Raw genomic sequence first — 20,945 nt, forward strand, 5'->3', positions numbered from 1 at the left:
TAATTGTTCAGAAATATTTATAAAAAATATTATTGAAAAAATCAATATTAAAGGTCATATTGAGAAACGATTGGAAGCCGAAAAAATTGTACGTTGGTGCATGTGTATTAGGACAAATTATATTCGCAATATATACAAAATGTTAAGTTTGATTAAAAAGAAATCAGAAGTGTATTTGACTCTTGTCGCAGATTGTTCTACAATCGAAGACAAATTAACTGCGCTATGTGGCGAATCTAGACATACAGCCTCATCTGAAAATTATTTCATTGAGTCTACATATCATCATGATGTAAATCCATTGGAACCTTTGGTAATGAATGTAGAAGGAAAAGTAGTAAACATATTACCATTAACAACAGAACAAGCTAAAAAATCTTGGTCGTGTAATATTTCAAACTGTAAAATTAACAATCCGCTTTTAATTGACCGTTCTCAGAAGTCTCATAAAACCATAAATACATGTATCTTAAACAATGAACCAAAACTGATGTGTAATACTGCAAGCTGTAAAATTAACGATCCGCTTTTAATTGATCGTTATCAGAAGTTTCTCGAAACCGTAAATACATGTACTTTAAAAAATGTACCAAAACTTATGCAAAATATTCATAAATGTACTATGAAAACTTCAAATGAGAAATTGGGTCATACGCGTAGCTGTTATATTGATTTAACACTTTGCGAAGGAATGTTTCTTCCAGTTCAATTATTATCGCCTCATTTTCCAAAAGTAAGATATATGAAGCGTTTAATTTATAAACTTACATATTTTTATCGAAAGTTGGAAAATCTAGATGATGCATTAAATAATGCTGATATGAACACTTTGAATGAAATTGTGACTTCTGCACAGGAGAAAGTAGATATGTACAGACATCAACGGATTGATACAATTTTGAGTGATGATGATATTATGTTTAAATATCGTTTAGCATTTAAAGCATTGACTAAACGCTCTGTGGACACACCACGACATGTTTGCGTATCATGCGAGAGATTGTGTTATAAAAAAAGTGTTTCTAAAGTCAATAGTCTTCAGACACAAGTACATGTTAAAATTTGGAAAGATTTAATGACGTATGTACAACAAAAAGTTGATGCGCAATATATATGTAATTATTGTGCAGGCAAATTTCGTAAAGGCTTAATGCCTGCATACTGCGTCTTAAATAATCTCTTTACAAATCAAGTGCCTGAAGTAATATCATCTCTTAATACATTCGAAAAAATTCTTATACTTTTCTGTATAAGAAAAAATTCTTATACAGAAAATACTTATACATGATACTAAAGCGTTTCAAACTGTCCTTAAAATGGGAACTGTTATTAATAAAAAGTTGCCTCAAAGACAAATGGTATCAAAAGTTAAAGGTAGAACATTTCATTTACCACTTCCGTTACAGGAGACATTGAATAAATTATGTTCTAATACTGATCCAATAAATATTAATCATTAATTATATATATTAGTTAGAGGTATCCCGACAAAATCAAAGATTATTTGGGAAGAGGTAGTTGATATTAAAAAAGTACTTGACGCTTTAACGTGGTTAAAGCGCAACAATACTTTATACTCTCATATTATATTGCCAAATGATTACAAAGATTTACGTTTACCAAAATTAAAAAATTCAGAATTTCAAATGGAAGAAGAGACAGAAGATAATGCAGAAGTAGCTGATGATGAGACTGAATTATTAAATGATCCGATAGAAGAGATAAAAAATGATACGTTAGAAGGTCAACAGAAAGCAATGTTGACTCAAGTGATTAATGCTGAAAACGATGGCTATTACGAACAATATACCATCTATCCCTTATATGAAAAGAAAGCAAATAAAACTGCGACAGCTTTATATCAAATGTTAAAAATTCAGGACTTGCCTTTGAACAATCGTGAGCAACATTTAGATTTAATGTGTTTTCCAGATTTATATTCTTCTGGTATTAATGGACAACGTGAGATTAGACAAGTTAAACTTCATGATCATGAATTTATTAAATGTCGTTTGACATCTAAACATCCACAGTATAGATTAAATCTACAATATGTATTTTATTTATTGAACGATGCAAATATGCGTCAATTAAGTCGTGGAATTTTTCATAAAATGAATGTAACTAATCCGCGACTTCGTTATACAGTTGCAGAATACCTAGACGCAATGTCGAAAGAATTGTTGGAATCTAATTTGAGTACAATATTTGCCACACTTCGAAATACGGAGCAATATTGGTGTAAACCGAGAAACGATTTAAATTGTATGACGCAGCATTATGGACCTGCGACATGGTTTTTAACACTCAGTCCAAGTGAGTGGTTATGGGAAGATTTAGGTGAATATATTCGTGAAGTAAATGAATGGCATGACGCTTCCTTCAAGCGTTAGCGCACTCGTTGTTAGATATCCTGTATCAACATCCAGGTTTCTCGATAATAAGTTTCGGGCAATGCTTGACTTCACTAGGTCAAAAGATCATCCAATTGGAGAAGTAACGCACTATTTCTGGCGACGAGAATATCAAGGTAGAGGTATACAACATTTTCACTTATTAATTTGGATTAAAAATGCACCAATTTTCGGTGAATCTACTATTGAGGAAGTTTCCAAATTTATTTCACAACATATAAGCTGCACAATACCGGATCAAAATATTTCGCCATTGTTGTACAGACGTGTTGATACGCATCAGCGACATACACATAACGATTATTGTCTTCGTTCTAAAAAAGTAGGACGTAAAGTTATTCGTCGATGTCGTTTTGGATTTCCTCGTCCCGTTACTGAAACTTTGAATATCAGGGATGTGGCAACTTCGATAGCTGGTAGAAAACAATTGAAACATAAAAGTAGACTTTATGATCTTCCTCGAACGGATAATGAAGGTAATATAAATGATTATAATCCTGTTCTTCTTATTGCATGGGAAGGTAATATGGATATACAATTTATTGGTGAAAAATCATCGCTGCTAACCTGGTATGTTACTAAATATATGAATAAAGCGGGAAAAAGTGAATTATCTGAGAATATTCTTGATAGTAAGGATAACAAAAACAAATCATTAACGAGTCATCTTTGGAATATTGCTTTGCGATTTACGAATAATAGAGAATGTGGAGCTCTCGAAGCTGCTGATACAATGTTAGGTATTCCTTTGTATGGAACTGATCGAAATACAACCATCAGATGGTTAGATGTTAATCAAATACGATATAGAAAATTAAAAAGTCGTAGAGAAATTGAAGCTCTTGATCCTGAATCTACAGATATATTTTATCAATCTTTGATAGATGATCATTATCCACATATACCAAACGAATTAGAAAATATGTCTCTTTATGAATTTGCACAGTGGTACGATATCTCAAAGATCAAACCGAAAAATAAGTTTATTGAATATTATAAAATAGGTAATGGTTGTTATCTTAAACGGCGACAGCGCGGATATCTTATTAATCATTTTAGATATAATGTTAATACACAGCCGGAAAATTATTTCTTTGCGTTATTGCTTATGTTTAAACCATGGCGAAAATTAGAGGATCTTAAAAATGAATGCGATACTTATACCGAATCGTTTCACAAAGTAAAACTGCATCTTTTAGAAGCATTGCAATATCATGAAAGATTAGAAGAATTGCAAAAAGCATTTGAAACTGCAAAACAGTTAGTTCAGCAATGCTTAGATTACGATTTGCAAAAAGAGCAGTCTCAGGATGATCCTGAAAATGCAATAAGTATTCAAAATATAGAGGCTGGTGAAGCAATGCAAGATTTTAAAGATCTTGGTGATAGAGCAATTCAAGAAATTGATGTATCTGAAATGATAGTAAAATTAAATACGGATCAAAAACGAGTATTTGATAAAGTTACCAATGCTGTAGAGTCCGATAAATCAATATTACGATTATATGTTAGCGGAGAAGGTGGTACTGGAAAAAGTTTCTTAATCAAGACTCTTAAATGCTGGATAAAACAACATCTCAACAAAACTACTGCTGTAACAGCACCTACTGGTATAGCAGCATTTCATATAGATGGTTTGACAGTTCATAGATTGCTTCAATTACCCGTTGAACATAGTCAAACTCCTAAGTATAAACAATTATCTGATTGTGTATTAAAAGTTTTACGAGCAGATCTTAAAGATGTTATTCTTTTCGTAATTGATGAAGTATCAATGATATCTAATTTGACTTTAATATATATACATCTTCGGTTGTCTGAGATATTTGATACTAGTGATTGCGATGATGGTTGGTTTGGTCGAAAGCATATTCTTTTATTCGGAGACTTGCTTCAATTACCTCCTGTACGCGAAGATCTTATCTTTACACATTTATCAGATCAAAAAATTGCTAATCTTGGTTCTTTAAATGCTGTTAATTTATGGATTACATTATTTGAATATGATGAATTGATAATCAATATGCGTCTGCAAGGAGATAATTCATACCGTGAGTTGTTGTCGCGAATTCGTATTGGTTTAGTGACAAAATCTGATTGTAAAATTCTAGAGAGTAGAAAAATATCTTTCAAAGCTGATTCTGTCGAATCTAGATTAAATGAATTATGTGATTTTATTAACAGTTTATCATCGGACACTGTTTGCTTATTTCCTACTTGTAATATGTGTGATGTCCTTAATAATGCAATGTTAAGTCGCATTACTTCCAAAGAAATATTATTAATTGCTGAAGATACGATTGATTGTACATCATATGTAAAAAAGAAAGTATTAAAAGTATTGTCAAATAACGATGATGATAGTTCTCGAACAGCTGGACTTTCAAAACAAATTACAATTAAAATTGGAGCAAAAGTTATGATTCGGCGTAATATCGATGCCAGTTTGGGTCTTGTAAACGGTACAATTGCTAAAGTAATTTCAATTGTACGAGAAACATCTACTGACGTAGAAAAGATTAAACTTCTTTTACCATCAGGTTTAGAATATGAAATTGAAAGAGTAACGGCTAAATTTCAAGTATTGGATAGAGCGTATGTTATTCGAAAACAATTTCCATTATCTTTAAGTTATGGCATTACTATTCATAAAAGCCAAGGATTAAGTTTGCAAAGTGTTGTTATGGATATTGGCAACTCTGTATTTAGTTGTGGTCAAATTTATGTTGCCTTGTCGCGAGTGACATCTCTAGAAGGAGTGCATTTAATTAACTTTGATTCTTCAGCAGTAATAGCTAACGAAAAAGCTATTATTGAATATAATCATTTAAAACAGATATACAATCCGAAAGCAGAAATGATTGCTGTGTCAAAAGAAGGCTGTCGTAAAGTAAAAGATGTTCCATGGGCGTTACCAAAAATAGTTACTTCTGTTCAAAAATCAAATTCAGATCAAAAAATTCAACATACAGTTTTAAATAAAAGAATTAAAAGCACTGTTTGGGTCGTACGTGGTTTTCAGAATACAGACAAGGTTTCATGTTATGCAAATACAGTATTGCAATGTTTATTACATTTAAATATTATTAGGCAGCAGTTGATTAATTGCGACAAAACAGATGTTTTACGTATATTAATGCATCGATATGAAAATGGAATGCGTAATTTAAATACATATGCAATACGGCAATGTTTAGGAGAATATTTTTCGAGTATGGTAAAACGAAATGCGTATGATTTTCTTACGGCACTTTGCGAAAAATATGATTGCATTAGAAATTTGATACAACATCAGGTAACTTCTACCAAGCGATGCAAAACATGTGGTAATACAAAAACTATTGTTGAAAATAATATTGCTATTTCAATTTCCCTTGATAATTTAAAGGAAAAGAGTTGTAATCTTAATGAATTATTAAATTCTACATTTTCACATTGGTTTCACTTACACAACGAATCATGTGAATATTGTACTGGAACTGATCAAATATTTAAAAACGAAGTAACATTAACAAGAGAAATAATTGTTATTCGTTTAATACTATTTTCAGCACAAAATGGTAAATTAATAAAAGCAGAACACAAATTTAACTTATGTGCTATTCCAACAACTAAAGTATTAATAGCGGGACAATTGTACAAAACGATGAGTGCTATGCTTTATGATAGTTCGTGCACCGATGAAGGTCATTATGTAAGCATATGTAGAGAAGGACTATCTAATATTTGGATAGAAATTGATGCAGAAGTTAAAAAGAGGCAGTGGCCTAGAGGTGCTAAAAATGTTTATATAATATTTTTACAAAAAATACGTAATAAATAATACTAATTCGATATAAAATAAAGTTGTATTCAAGTTTATGATTACTATTTAATCATTTAATATTGTGTTGTGTGCCTCGAACAAGGCACTGGGGTTGCGCCGAATTAAGGATGAGGATCCTCGGGTCGTGCAGGACTTCGTAGGAAGTTAGGAGTGTTGTACTCTTTTCTTTCTCTTAAAATACACTTTTATTTCGGATTGAATATGGTTTCGCTTTATTTCTCGTCCTTTCTTTAAATATATATTCGCGTAACATTCGATGAGCGTATATTCGTATTCCTCTCAATAATTCAGGTCGTTGTTAGTGAGTCTCGTTCTGATGTTCTGGTTTCTTATTAGCGACCGCGTCTTGATGTTTAGGAATTGTATTCGAGACTGCCTTCGCGGGCGGGCTCTCCGTCCTATCCTCTTTGTTTCTTGGATTTCTTTCGGGAGAGGCCCTTGGAAACAGGTCTCTGATTGGTTAACAATACTCACGCGTTTTTGGTCTAATTGCAAGCGAAGCAGGTCGAAGTCCCTGGTCTTCGCTTGCATCTCGCGGTTTCCGGTGCTTCGCGCGTGTCTCGCTGCGTTAGCGTTTTCACGCGACGAGCGTTTGTCGAGAGCGCTCTTTTATAAGCAAAAATGTTTTACAGTATTCTATAAAGATATTCAGTAAATTCTAATTTCTAATAACTACTGGTTATAGTTCGGGCTATAACATTCCTCCCCCGTAAAAAAAAGAAAAACGGAGGTACGAAGTTTTTCGCTTTCTTATCTTATTTTTGTTAAGATTATTTCTAATGCTACGTACAGTTATAATTCCCGTTTACAATGTAGTTTTATAATCGTTTCTTATTATTTTATTTTCGAGCTGACCGTCACATTGTATGGTTATCGTTTGTTCGGCGTCCGTCGAGTATAACCAGGTGTGCTCTTGGTGTAATGCTATCCATAACATGTGGGTTGAGACATAGTGTCTTACATTACATTTGCTCTGATAATGTTGTCGCTGCGTATACATTTGCATTTCGCATGGTGCGTCTAAATCTACGCGGTGTATAGGTGAATTGCGTTTACATACATATTGTGTATTAATTTTATTACAGTTTCGCAATTCGCTTTCCGTCATTGTCGCATATGTTAATTTTTCTTTATCTATAACAATTATTTGATTATCTATTTTGATATAATTGTATACATTATTATAGGATGGTGTGGGGAATTTTATTACTTTTACAATATCATAGGTCGGTTGCGCAATTAAAGAGAAACGCAAAATAGTATATATTGTTGTCGGATCACAGTAAGTATATAACAGTAAGTATTAGTTTTCTATAAATAGCTTTAGTCTATTCGTATGCATGCGCACTGCTTTTCTTCCTTTTTTAATTGTGTAGTTTACGTCGGAATTCTTTTCGGTTATTACGTAAGGTCCTGCCCATAGTGCATCTAATTTTTTCGATCGTCCCCGTCGGAGCGTCTCGTCGTATACTAGTACTTTGTCGCCTATCTTAAATTTTGTTTCTTTCGCGGATTTATCGTAGTACCCTTTGGCTTTTATTTTGTCTTCTTTAATATTCTCTTTCGCGAGTTGATTTGACGCCCGTATTCTTTCTTTTAATTCTTGCGAGTAGTCGTCGTAACTATACGTTAGTTTGGGCGGTCTCGCTAGAGCTGTCGGTAGGTCCGCTTGATGCCCGTATATTAATTCGAAAGGTGTATGCCCCGTAACCGTGTGTGGGGTCGTGTTATACGTAAACATTGCGTAGGGATTCCACTCGTCCCAGTCTGTTTGGTCGGCATTTATATAGTGTCTTAAATATTCGGCTAACGTACGGTGTGAACGCTCTAATGCTCCGTTGCTTTCGGGGTGATAAGCTGTTGTCTGAATTTTATCGATTTTAAGTAATTTGCACGTATTTTTAAATATTTCACTTACAAAATTTGTTCCTTGGTCGGTTAGAATTTTTTCGGGAATTCCGTATTCGAAAATTATTTTCGTGGCGAATTCTTTCGCGACCGTGTTAGCTTCTTGGTTTGCGATCGGTATCGCTTTGCTAAATTTTGTTAAATTATCTTGGAAAGTTAGTAAATATTTATTTCCGTTATTAGTAATTGTTAACGGTCCGACTATATCTAACGCGCATTTTTCGAATGGTTTACTCGGCGTGTCCGTAATAATGAGGGGTGCTTTTACTCGTCGCGATAATTTATTTTTCTGGCAGGATTCGCATTTCGAGATATATTTTTCGACGTCTCTTGTTAATCCTGGCCAGTTATGTTTTAATCGAATTCTTTTTATTGTGCGTTCGATTCCCTGATGTCCTCCTGTGGGTGCATCATGATATTCGTAGAGTATTTGTTGTTTCTCCTCTTCGGTATATACTCTTGCGTTATCGGCGAGTTTTTCTTCTCTCTCTTCTTCCTCTTCTTCTACTTTGAAGATTTCTCTCTTTCTTCTCTCGCTTGTATCTCGAGTTACGTGTCGACTTAGCGCGTCGGCGTTCGCGTTTGCTCGTCCGGCCTTGTGAATTATCTCGTAATCGTATTCTTCTAATTTTAATCTCCAGCGGATGAGTCTTGATCCGGGGTCCGTGACGTTAAATAGCCAAATTAGAGGTTTATGGTCGGTTATTATTTTAAATTTTGTTCCATAGACATATGGTCGAAAATGTTTAACTGTCCATACGATTGCTAACAATTCTTTTTCGGTCGTATTATAATTTTGCTCTGCCCGAGATAACACTCGGCTGGCGTAAGCGATAGGTCGGTCATTGCCTACCGGTCCCTGTGACAGCACGGCTCCGATTGCGTAGTCGGAGGCATCGGTGGTCACGTTGAATTCTTCGATGAAGTCCGGATATTTTAACACTGGCGCGGTCATTAATTTTTCTTTTAGGGTGTCGAACGCGATTTGTTGTTCGTTTCCCCATACAAAAACTTCCGTCTTTTTTGTTAGTTTTGTTAACGGTTTCGCGATTCGCGAGAAATCTTCAATGAATTTGCGATAGTAGCCCGCTAGTCCGATAAACGATTGTATGTCTTTTATTTTTTGTGGCGTCGGAAAATTTTTTACCGCGTCTAGTTTCGACGGATCGGGTAATATGCCGTTCTCGGAAATAATATGCCCTAAGTATATTACTTCTTTACGTAAAAATTCGCACTTTTCCGGTTGCAATTTTAAATTATGTTTTCGTAATCTCTGTAGTACTTCCACGAGTCTTTTGTTATGATCCTCCAAACTGGATCCGTATATTACGATGTCGTCGAGATAAACGAGACATCTGAGCCCTTGTATCCCTGTTAGTACCGAATTCATTAATCGTTGGAAGGTCGCAGGCGCGTTTTTTAATCCAAACGGCATTCGGTTGAACTCGTAGTGTCCATAGGGGGTTGAAAAGGCGGTTTTGTTTTTATCGCGCTCAGCCATCGGTATCTGGTGATATCCTGATGCTAGATCAAGCGTCGTAAAATATTTGGCGTTCCCTAACTGGTCCAATATATCGGTAATATTAGGCAGAGGAAATGAGTCGCCTATAGTTAAATCGTTAACTTTCCGGAAGTCTACTACTACCCTGAGTCTTTGTTTTCCTGACGCATCGGCTTTTTTCGGCACTACTAATAATGGAGCATTCCATTGACTCATGCTTGTTCTAATAATTTGGTCTTTTAGCATTCCTTGCACTTGCTTATTTACTTCTGCTTTATGCTTCTCGGGAAGGCGGTATGGTCTTACGTTGACGGGCGAGGTGTCGGCGCGCGTGTTTATCTCGTGCTTTATCGTCGCGGTGCATGTCAATGGTTCTTCATTTAAATGAAATATATCGCTATATTCTTCGCATATCCGTTGTACTGAGCGTTTTTCTTCGACGTTTAGATGATCCGTGCGTAATAATTGTCAGATTCGTTCGTCGCGCGTTGACGAGTTATGAGTGTCGCCCGTGTGTATCGTGTATACTTTGTGTGCGTTATCTTCACATATGTCTTCTACGGTTACGAGCGGCGTACTAATCTCTACGGTCTCGTCGGTCGTATTAATTATACTGACGGGGCACACAAAATTTTTTGGTTCTACCAGGCATCGTCCGATATATATTCCCGGTGCTGTTTCTTCGGCCTTTATCACGCCTATCTTATTACGATTCGTTGCCGCTTGTATTATCGTTTCGCTACGCGGTTTTAATTGAATTTTATTGTACGGTCGTAATTTTAATACGGCGTTTCCTATTTGAATCTCCTGTTTTTTGTAATCGCACGTGACTTGTTGCTTTTGTAGAAAATCGATTCCTATGATCCCTTCGTATTCCATTGGGAAGTCGTCCTTTACGACATAAATCGCGTGTTTGATTTTTCGGCTGCCTAGATCGATAGTCGCGTAGAATTTTCCTATTGTTCGCGCTTTATGCCCGGTTATGCCGATCAAAGTAATTTTGTCGTTGTATATCTCGGTTTCACCTTTCAGGTGTTTAACTTTTATTAAAGAGACAGTAGCTCCAGAATCGTAGAGCATGTTAATCTTGCCGTTCTTTACTTCGCGTATAGGTAGAGTTATTAAATTCAGGCTCGCTGCTCCACGAGGCGTCTGTCGCACGTGAGTCACCTGATATTCTATTGCGCGTGTCTTTTTATTATTTTCTTCTTGCCGTTCTTCCTCGTCACTGCTATACTCGGAGTCGGTATCTCTTTTTCGCGATTTCGGTTTCTTACTGTTCTCAATTTTATTTATGCTTCGCGATTTTTTATTATCGGTTCCCTTATCGCGGTCCGGTGTATTTGTTTTCGGCCTTCCATTTAAAGTCCAACACTCGTCGCGATTATGTCCGCGTTTTTTGCAATAATTGCAGAATTTCTCTACGGTATTTGCGCGAGGGGGCTTGTCCGGTTTTGGGAGCGCGTATTTACTGCTGCGGCAATCGCGTCCGTAATGTCCCGATTTTCCGCATTTATAACATTGCGTGGTTTTATGTTGACCTTGTCGCGGTTGTTGCCCAGTTTTGCTTTGTGATGCATTTGTCATTCGCGATGCGTTAGATCCTATTAACTTTTCTTCTGCGGTTGCGCCCGTTATCGCTTCTTGGAGTGTTGTGTATCGTTGTGATCGCACGAGTATTTTCAATTCGTTACGTAACCCGAATTGGAAATTTAATAATGCTTGGCTTTGTATGGTTTCTAAAATAGCACGCTTATAGGTGCTCGAACGCTTTTCTCCCTCAATCATTGAGCTATATAATTTCCTGGCAAGTTTGTCGACGCGTTGTCCGAAACTCTGTGCCGGTTCGTTAAAGTTTTGCTTGAGCGAATTGAACTCGATTTGTAAATGCGCTGTACTCCGCTTACTTTGATAAGAATTTTCTAGTTGGTCTTTCAATTCTTCGAACGTTTGAATGTCTCGTGTCTCAAAATCTTGCATGGCTTTTCCCCGTAATTTAGTAAATAATATTCCTTGAATTAACGCTTCCTCGTCATCAGGGTGAATATTTTTAATTGCGTACGTACAGGAGTTTAGAAATTCTTGTAATCGGGTTCGCGTTGTGCCGTCGAACTCCGGTATCATTATTCGCGCCTCCTTTAGTGACATGTACCGTTGTGAGGCATTCCGCCGATTTCGGATGTCACGCTCGGTTCGTCCGTAAGCCATACGAGGCTCGTGCTCTTCGTCCGAATCTCGATCATAAGCGCGTTCGCGGGATCTAATCTGCCTATTGTCTAAGCGCCTATCCGCTCCCTGTTCGCGTGTGTGTTCGCGTAGATTCCGTCGATCTCCTGCGTCTCGATTTCGAGGGTAGTCGCGGTGATCACGTTGATTATTTCTGTCTCGCTCGGGAGTGAGTTCGCGTAGATCTTGCCGACTGTCGCATCTCTCTTCCGCATTTTGATTACGGGTGTGTTCACGGAGATGTCGATTATCGCGGTGCCTATTTGCATCCCGTTTGCGTGCGCGTTCGCGGGAGCTTTGACGACTCTCGTCTGATCTCTCTCCGCGTGACCTCCAATCGTACATTTTATTTATTTCTGTCCGCATTTCGATTTGTAAATCTCGTAGGCCTTGCAATACGTCGCGCATCATAGGATTTTCCTCGTTCGCGTTGTTTTCGACGGGTGTCCTATGTTCGGCGGGTGTCCTGTGTACGTCGACTTCTACGCGATGTACGTTTCCGCGCTCTATAGTTTCGCATAGGCGACCAATTTCGCGGTCCACAGCACCCACGGATACGTCCGCTGCACCATTTGGTGGGGTGTGCATTACCGACATGTTATCTTCGTTAGAGTCAAAATCGCTACTATCGTACGTAGTTGACCATCCGCTTTTCTGTGACGCGTTGCTAGGGGTTTTGCTTGCGCGTATTTTAATTTCTTTTATATTTTCGTTATTACCGTCTGTTCGCGTCTTTAGTATACTTTCGTCAAAACTATCGAAGGGGAACTCGCGTTTAACAATGACGTTCGCGGGTAATTCGTTTTCGCTTTCGCTTGAATATTCGTTCTCTAATTTTCTACGAACTCGCTCGAGTCTTTCTACAGTTAAGGGTAACGCTTGAATCGCTCGTTTGGCTGAGTCGCTATGTAGCCAAGATTTGTTCGCTATCGGTTTCGGGGATGTCTTGTTCCCTTCCGACATTCACGCAGAAATATTATAAGGATCGGACTTACAGTATTACGGTTCGCATCGTTACGCTCTTTATCGCTACGGCTTGGCTGCTGCTACTGCAACTCGATCGCTCGTGGGCTGATAACGGCTGGCGGCTCGGTGCTCGTGATTGATACGGCAGGTCGTCGCTCGGTGATGATGCGTTGTCCGTGAGATTGTCGCAGGTCGGCGTTGTCCTTGGGACGTTGGCGATCCTACTCGATTCTCAGCTGCTTGCTTATCGCTCTTCGTACTGCTTGCGTTGTCCGTCCTTCACTTTCACTGCACTGTGACTTCTGCTTATTTCCGTCAGCTGTTTTTCTAACTGACGTGCCTGCTTCCACACGTTGTGTATGTGTGTATTGCGGGTCTTATTTTTTAGTATGCTGCTTTCTGTGTTGTCCGTCGATTATTTCGACGTGCCTGATTTTTCTAATACTTTTGTATTGTTTTCAGGTCTTCAGGTTCCTGCTGGTCCTGGCGGTCCGTCGGCGCGATCCCACCGCTGCCACCAATTTTGTTGTGTGCCTCGAACAAGGCACTGGGGTTGCGCCGAATTAAGGATGAGGATCCTCGGGTCGTGCAGGACTTCGTAGGAAGTTAGGAGTGTTGTACTCTTTTCTTTCTCTTAAAATACACTTTTATTTCGGATTGAATATGGTTTCGCTTTATTTCTCGTCCTTTCTTTAAATATATATTCGCGTAACATTCGATGAGCGTATATTCGTATTCCTCTCAATAATTCAGGTCGTTGTTAGTGAGTCTCGTTCTGATGTTCTGGTTTCTTATTAGCGACCGCGTCTTGATGTTTAGGAATTGTATTCGAGACTGCCTTCGCGGGCGGGCTCTCCGTCCTATATCCTCTTTGTTTCTTGGATTTCTTTCGGGAGAGGCCCTTGGAAACAGGTCTCTGATTGGTTAACAATACTCACGCGTTTTTGGTCTAATTGCAAGCGAAGCAGGTCGAAGTCCCTGGTCTTCGCTTGCATCTCGCGGTTTCCGGTGCTTCGCGCGTGTCTCGCTGCGTTAGCGTTTTCACGCGACGAGCGTTTGTCGAGAGCGCTCTTTTATAAGCAAAAATGTTTTACAGTATTCTATAAAGATATTCAGTAAATTCTAATTTCTAATAACTACTGGTTATAGTTCGGGCTATAACAATTGTATTTCGATCAGTCCTATATAAAAAAATGTATCTTAATGTATTAGCAATTTCATGACAACGCTTTACATTTTGCATTATTCGCGAAGTGCAAAAAAAATATTTTTTACATAAATCGTCAATAATTTGTCTTTACTACTAAAAATGGAATGATATAATATAAAAACACTTTTCGCTTTATTTATATATTTAATAATGAACTAGATAAGCAGCAACTATTATTCATCAATGGAGATATATACTTAGACGTATAGATTGTATAATAAATAATAAATATTTTTAATGACATATTAGCAACAACTAATAAATTAAAACTTTTAAAAATATTTTAATTAAAAATGGTTGTACAAGATAGTTATTTTTATCTATAGTAAGCAAAGAGGACCGTCGTATTTTGAAATATGACGGGGGTGGTGGCGGATTCTTTGCTTATTTATTTAAAGATGTTTATCATATACAAAAATGAATGATATAATCTCTAAAAACTCACCTTTAAAAAAAAGGTAAAAAAAGGTGCCTAGTTAAGGGCACGCCAGTAACAAAAATTACCCATTGCAAACCCATGTAGAATCCTATGAAAAATTAATCATTGCAAACCCATGTAGAATCCTATGCAAAATTAACCATTGCAAACCCATGTAGAATCGTACCCATTGCAAACCCATGTGGAATCCTATGAAAAATTAACCATTGCAAACCCATGTAGAATCCTATGAAAAATTAACCATTGCAAACCCATGTAGAATCGTATTAAAAATTATCCATTGCAAACTCATGTAGAATCCTATGAAAAATTAACCATTGCAAACCCATGTAGAATTGTATGAAAAATTATCCATTGTAAACCCATGTAGAATCGTACTACAAAAGTAATGATATCAAAAAAAAATTGCGCCAAGTGAAAGTAGAAATTGTACCAGTGGAAAATTAAAGTTGCAAACATATATAGAGTCGTATAATGAACCAGTAAAAATTTAAATTTGCAAACCCCTCCCATGTAGAATCGTACCATAAAAAACTTATCTTTTTAAAAAAAAGATGAACAAGATGCCAAGTCCATGCGCCATGTGAAAAAAGTGTTACACAAAAAAGTATTTTTAAATAAAAAAATCTGTCAATTGACAAAAATTTATGTTCTAAAATTAATATCTCTACAAAAAGTAATGTCCAAAAATTGCGCGAATAAATAACCATTTTTACAAAAAATTAAAATTTAAAAACTTATGCAAATTTAAAATTAATATAAAATAAAAAGAAATAAAAAAATTTTAGTTAAAAAAACTTGGCGCGCTGCTAAGTTTCAAAATTACAATGCACCTTAAAGTTACATTAATTAATTTAACTACAAATATATTTTAACTGCAATAAGTTTTAAAGTAACAATTTAATTTTAATATCATTAGGATATTACTTAGCAGCGCGCCAAGTTTTTTTAACTAAAATTTTTTTATTTCTTTTTATTTTATATTAATTTTAAATTTGCATAAGTTTGCAAATTTAAATTTTTACTAATTCATTATACGACTCTATATATGTTTGCAACTTTAATTTTCCACTGGTACAATTTCTACTTTCACTTGGCGCAATTTTTTTTTTATATCATTACTTTTGTAGTACGATTCTACATGGGTTTACAATGGATAATTTTTCATACAATTCTACATGGGTTTGCAATGGTTAATTTTTCATAGGATTCTACATGAGTTTGCAATGGATAATTTTTAATACGATTCTACATGGGTTTGCAATGGTTAATTTTTAGTAGATATACTAGGCCGGTTCTAACCCATGGGGCAATAAGGGGGGGGTGAGATGCGAGGGGAACCCAGGGCGCGGGGGAATGACGTCACGCGGGGAGGGGGAATGACGTCTCGCGGGGGGGGGGGGATGACGTCACGCGATTTTGGTACCAGGTCCGCGAGGGGTCCGCGGGGAGGGGGAAGCGTCAGCGATTTTGGTACCGGGTCCGCGAGGGGTCCGCGGGGAGGGGGAGGCGTCCGCGAGGTTATTGTCCGCGAGGGGGCCGCGGGGAGGGGGAAGCGTCCGCGATTTTGGTGCCGGGTCCGCGAGGGGTCCGCGGGGAGGGGGAGGCGTCCGCGAAAGACCGCATGAAGCTTTGTAGGTGAGGGGTCTGCGGGGAGAGGGGAATCCGCGAAAGACCGCGTGAAGCTTTTTGGGTAATGGGTCCGCGGGGAGAGAGGAACGCGAAGGAGAGCGCGAGGCGAACGCGAGAGAGAGATGTCGCGAGAGAGACGTTCGCGAAAGAGAGATAGCGGTAGCGAGATGATGCGGCGATGGAGAGCGCGAGGTGTTGCAGCGAGGCGTATATGCAAGAGCGAGAGAGATAGCGCGAGATGACGAGAGGTAGCGAGATGACGCGAAGGAGAGCGCGAGAGCTGGTGCAGCGAAGGAGAGCGCGAGGCGCACGCGAGCGAGATATCGCAAGAGAGGCGTATATGCAAGAGCGAGAGAGATATGTTGCGAGATGATGCAGCGATGGAGAGCGCGAGAGCTGATGCAGCGAACGAGAACGCAAAGAGAGAGGCGTTCGCAAGAGAGACTTTTTTTTAATAATATTTACAGTAATTTTAATTAATAAGATTTTAATAGGAGGAAGGGGAGAGAACATATTCTAAAATAAATACATTTTTTTTAAAAATATTTAAAGCAATTTTTATTTATAACTGTGTGTGTGTGTATTTTACAAAATGTTTGTGTGTGTGTGTGAATTTAAAATTTAAAAAATTTAAAATATATAATATAAAATAAAATGTAATATAAAATATATAATCAAAAATAAAATCTAAAATATAAAATATGAACTTTAAGTGGCTGGATAATGGTTGGGCGGCCGAATGCGAGATGCTGCGAGAAGCGGCGGCGACTGCTGGGCGGGGACTCCTGCATAACAGAAAATTTTTTATTAAATATATATTATTTATTTTATTAATCATTTTATTATTTTAATAATTTATAATTGAAAAGAAATACTTACATGTATTGCACACTGGACACATATTCCGTGTGAACATTTGGTCCAGCGGGCTATTGCACTCGCTGCACCATCTCCCCAAAAGTTGTTCAAATCTCCCGGTCCTGTGAATGCGGAGGACGTCAATCTCCACATACAGATCTCGCAATCTAATGAAACACCTTGTACACAACATGAGTCCATCCCATGGACAATAATAAATATGTATCGCACACATTCTAGTACTATCATCCATGGCGATGATGTCCGCAGTGCACAAGCTGTGCACTCTTGTATCGCGAGTAACGTCGTCGCACTCACTATCATAATCGGAATCGGTCGCGGGCTCAATTTCAACGTCCGAACCCATTTCAACGTCTGATATATCATCAACGTCTGATATATCATCAATCACTATCATCTCATCATCATTCACCACATCATCATCATCAACCACATCTTCTCTATCCATCACAACTTCTCTACCCATTTTACATTCAAGACTATCAGAAACTTTATGATGGGACACATATTATAATGTTGCTCCCCTCTTGATTTTAATTCTACATCTCTCTTGTTCTAACTGGAGTATCATGTCTCAGCTAGCTCATCACTTTTTAAATCTCCAGAGAACGAAGAAATAGTTTTGTTAGCTATATCTTATTGGGAAAGAAATAATTAAACATAGATTAACAATAAAAAATATTTCATTTGTTACAAGCATCGTGAAGAATATCATCTACAGCACATGTTAATATTTCACAATCTATGAGTGATTCACTATCGTACGCATCACTTTCGCGTATCGCTTTTACAGCATCACATACATTAGTAATATTATTGCGTTGTAAAATAGTTGCAAATTGTTTAAATTTTTCATTCACAAGATGAGTATTTTCACATAGCCAGAAATACACATGATCTATACATTTTTCAAACTCAAATAAATGTAATAGAGTCGATGGCTTCATATATAAAAAATTATTGGATAATGTTAATTTGACAATTTTTGAATCCGATATTTTAACAATTTCTATTGTTAGATCTCGAATCCGTAATGGAGTTTGAGATGATTGTAAAAATCGTTCAATGTCCGCACGTTTCCGCATTAGTGATATCCATGTTTCAATAGGCAATATTATGTGGTTGCCTCGATTATCACCAAGAGCTTTATTCCACATATGATACAGCTCCAACGCTGATTCCTATTTCCAAATATTTATAGGATGTTGCGGTTAGAGCATATCTTCGCCCAAGTATACGAGTCGCACGCTGAATGCTATAAAAATAATTAGAACAATATTTCAAAAATTATTTAAAAATCATTATTTAAAAATCTTTATTTTGACAAAAAAAGAATCGAAACTTACTTGTCACTTGTATTCTTAGGCATTTCTTGTACTGGAACGTAATAATTCATGCTGGCGGAGTACATTTTAAAAGAACCTTTTCAATCGAGTGATTGATACAATACTAAATCATTATTACAAGTTTTTATTGATACAAAGCAATGGGGTGGGGATTATTGCTGACGCAAAATTATTTTCAACCAATCAAAGCGCCGATGCACAGCTGCTGCTATGACATCATCCTCAATGAAATATTAAATGTAAAATAATGCAACATATCCAAAATTTCAAGCGTCAATGTACGAATGCTATGACATCATCCTCAATGAAATATTAAATGTAAAATAATGCAACATATTCAAAATTTCAAGCGCCGATGCACGGCTGCTATGACATCATCCTCAATGAAATATTAAATGTAAAATAATGCAACATATCCAAAATTTCAAGCGTCAATGTACGATTGCTATGACATCATCCTCAATGAAATATTAAATGTAAAATAATGCAACATATTCAAAATTTCAAGCGTCAATGTACGGCTGCTATGATATCATCCTCAATGAAATATTAAATGTAAAATAATGCAACATATCCAAAATTTCAAACGTCAATGTACGACTGCTATGACATCATCCTCAATGAAATATTAAATGTAAAATAATGCAACATATTCAAAATTTCAAGCGTCAATGTACGGCTGCTATGACATCATCCTCAATGAAATATTAAATGTAAAATAATGCAACATATCCAAAATTTCAAGCGTCAATGTACGACTGCTATAACATCATCCTCAATGAAATATTAAATGTAAAATAATGCAACATATTCAAAATTTCAAGCGCCGATGCGCGGCTGCTATGACATCATCCACAAATGAAATGTTAGAATTATTGTCAAGGTCAAAATGTGCAAAATGCAACATATTCAAAATTTTCAAGCGCCGATGCGCGGCTGCTATGACATCATCCTCAAATGAAATGTTAGAATTATTGTCAAGGTCAAAATGTGCAAAATGTAACATATTCAAATTTTAAGCACCAATGCACCGGCTGCTGTCATCCCCCAGGTGTTCAAAATGTGTAAAATTGCAATTTTCAAGCGCCGATGCACGGCTGCTATGACATCATCCTTAGTGAAATATTAGAATTATTGTCAAGGTTAAATGTGCAACATACTCGAGTGCCAATGATCTCTACGATTAAATAAAAAGGATGGTAAAGAGGCATACCATGTTAGTATCATTGTCAGAGGTTCAGCAAGAGCATCTCAAAAATGGCACAATTGGAAGCAAGTTTGTTGGAGCAAGCCGCAAGGGTGAATTCGGTGGAAGAATATATTGTGTGGGAGCAGCAATGTGACGAATACATCGAATCACTGGAAGAACAAAGTCGAATAAAACGTCCACGATTACCGATCGGAGTTCGACAATCGCTTGTCTCCCAAATCGGACGTCTCGAAGGGTTGAAGAATTCGGTACGCAGACGTTTTGTACACGCAGGTGCCGGAAGCAGTTCGCGAGACATCGGACTCATATGGCGAGAGATTGATACGGCGTTCGAGAGCCGCATCTTGACTGGTGCGGTGATAAACAGCAACCACATCGAACCTCGTCAATTTCTAGAGGATGCCAAAGACATTGTGATCGAACACGTGCAAAAAGTGTTGCAAAAACACACTAGTGTGAAAGTGAACACTATGTTTAATGGTGAGTTTGTGTCAGGCGATAAGCGCGCTAATAAAACTATCAATACTAAAAACTTTGAAATCTTTCGCACCTCCGATTTACATGATTGGTACAAACGCCGCGTTATCGAGCCCACACTAGCATCGCTAGAAGAATTTCAAGAACGTGATAGTGGTTGGGCATTGTCGCGAATAATCAATTTGAATATAAATATAAACAAGTATAATCCAATGCGTGCGGGATGTCACATTAAATTGCCGCGAGAAATAATGATGAACAGAGCAGTGGTTAATGTGCAATCTAAAGACAATGCATGTTTTGCATGGGCAGTTGTCGCTGCTCTGCATCCAGTTGCAAAATATAGTGAGAGAACGTCGTCATATCCCCATTATTCGACAGTGCTGAATCTCCAAGACATTGAGTTTCCAGTGACTGTGAATCAAATCAAAAAGTTTGAACTATCAAACAACATTTCGATAAATGTGTACAGAATCGAAGAAAAGAACATTGTCTCGATACGTCTCAGTGAGCAGAAGAAAGACAGACATGTCAACTTGCTGTACGTGGAAGACAGCAACAACATTGGACATTTCGCATGGATCAAGAATCTCTCCCGGCTCGTGAGCTCGCAATTGAGCAAAAAAGATCACAAGAAATATATCTGTGATCGGTATGTATATTTATTGCAAATTATATATTAAATAATCATAAAATAATTATAATGTGTTTATAATTGCTATTATCTTTTACAGATGCTTACACTATTTCCATTCGGAAGACAAGTTGCAGTCACATACAGTAGACTGCGGAAAGATGAATGACTGCGCTATCCGATTACCGAGCGATAAGGACAAGTGGCTCGCGTTCAACAACTTTAATCGCAAAGAGCGACTTCCTTTTGTCGTATACGCAGACCTCGAATGTTTGCT

The 20,945-nt window shown here is 37.2% G+C and overlaps 1 protein-coding gene and 1 pseudogene across 1 annotated transcript; both read left to right on the forward strand.

Annotated features, from left to right (window-relative positions):
• Positions 1 to 316: 316 nt before the first annotated feature.
• LOC145948408 (uncharacterized) lies at positions 317 to 6,237 on the forward strand (annotated as a pseudogene).
• Positions 6,238 to 19,494: 13,257 nt separating this feature from the next.
• Positions 19,495 to 20,686, forward strand: LOC145948409 (uncharacterized; the record flags this gene model as incomplete). Its single annotated transcript, XM_083058101.1, has 1 exon — positions 19,495 to 20,686. A coding segment is annotated over exon 1 (1,082 nt), but the record flags the coding sequence as incomplete, so codon positions are not given.
• Positions 20,687 to 20,945: the final 259 nt, after the last annotated feature.

Source organism: Prenolepis imparis, unplaced genomic scaffold, assembly GCF_030444845.1.
Source record: "Prenolepis imparis isolate NDT839.2.m4 unplaced genomic scaffold, iyPreImpa1.0 SCAF_375, whole genome shotgun sequence".
Taxonomy (NCBI): Eukaryota; Metazoa; Arthropoda; class Insecta; order Hymenoptera; family Formicidae; genus Prenolepis; species Prenolepis imparis.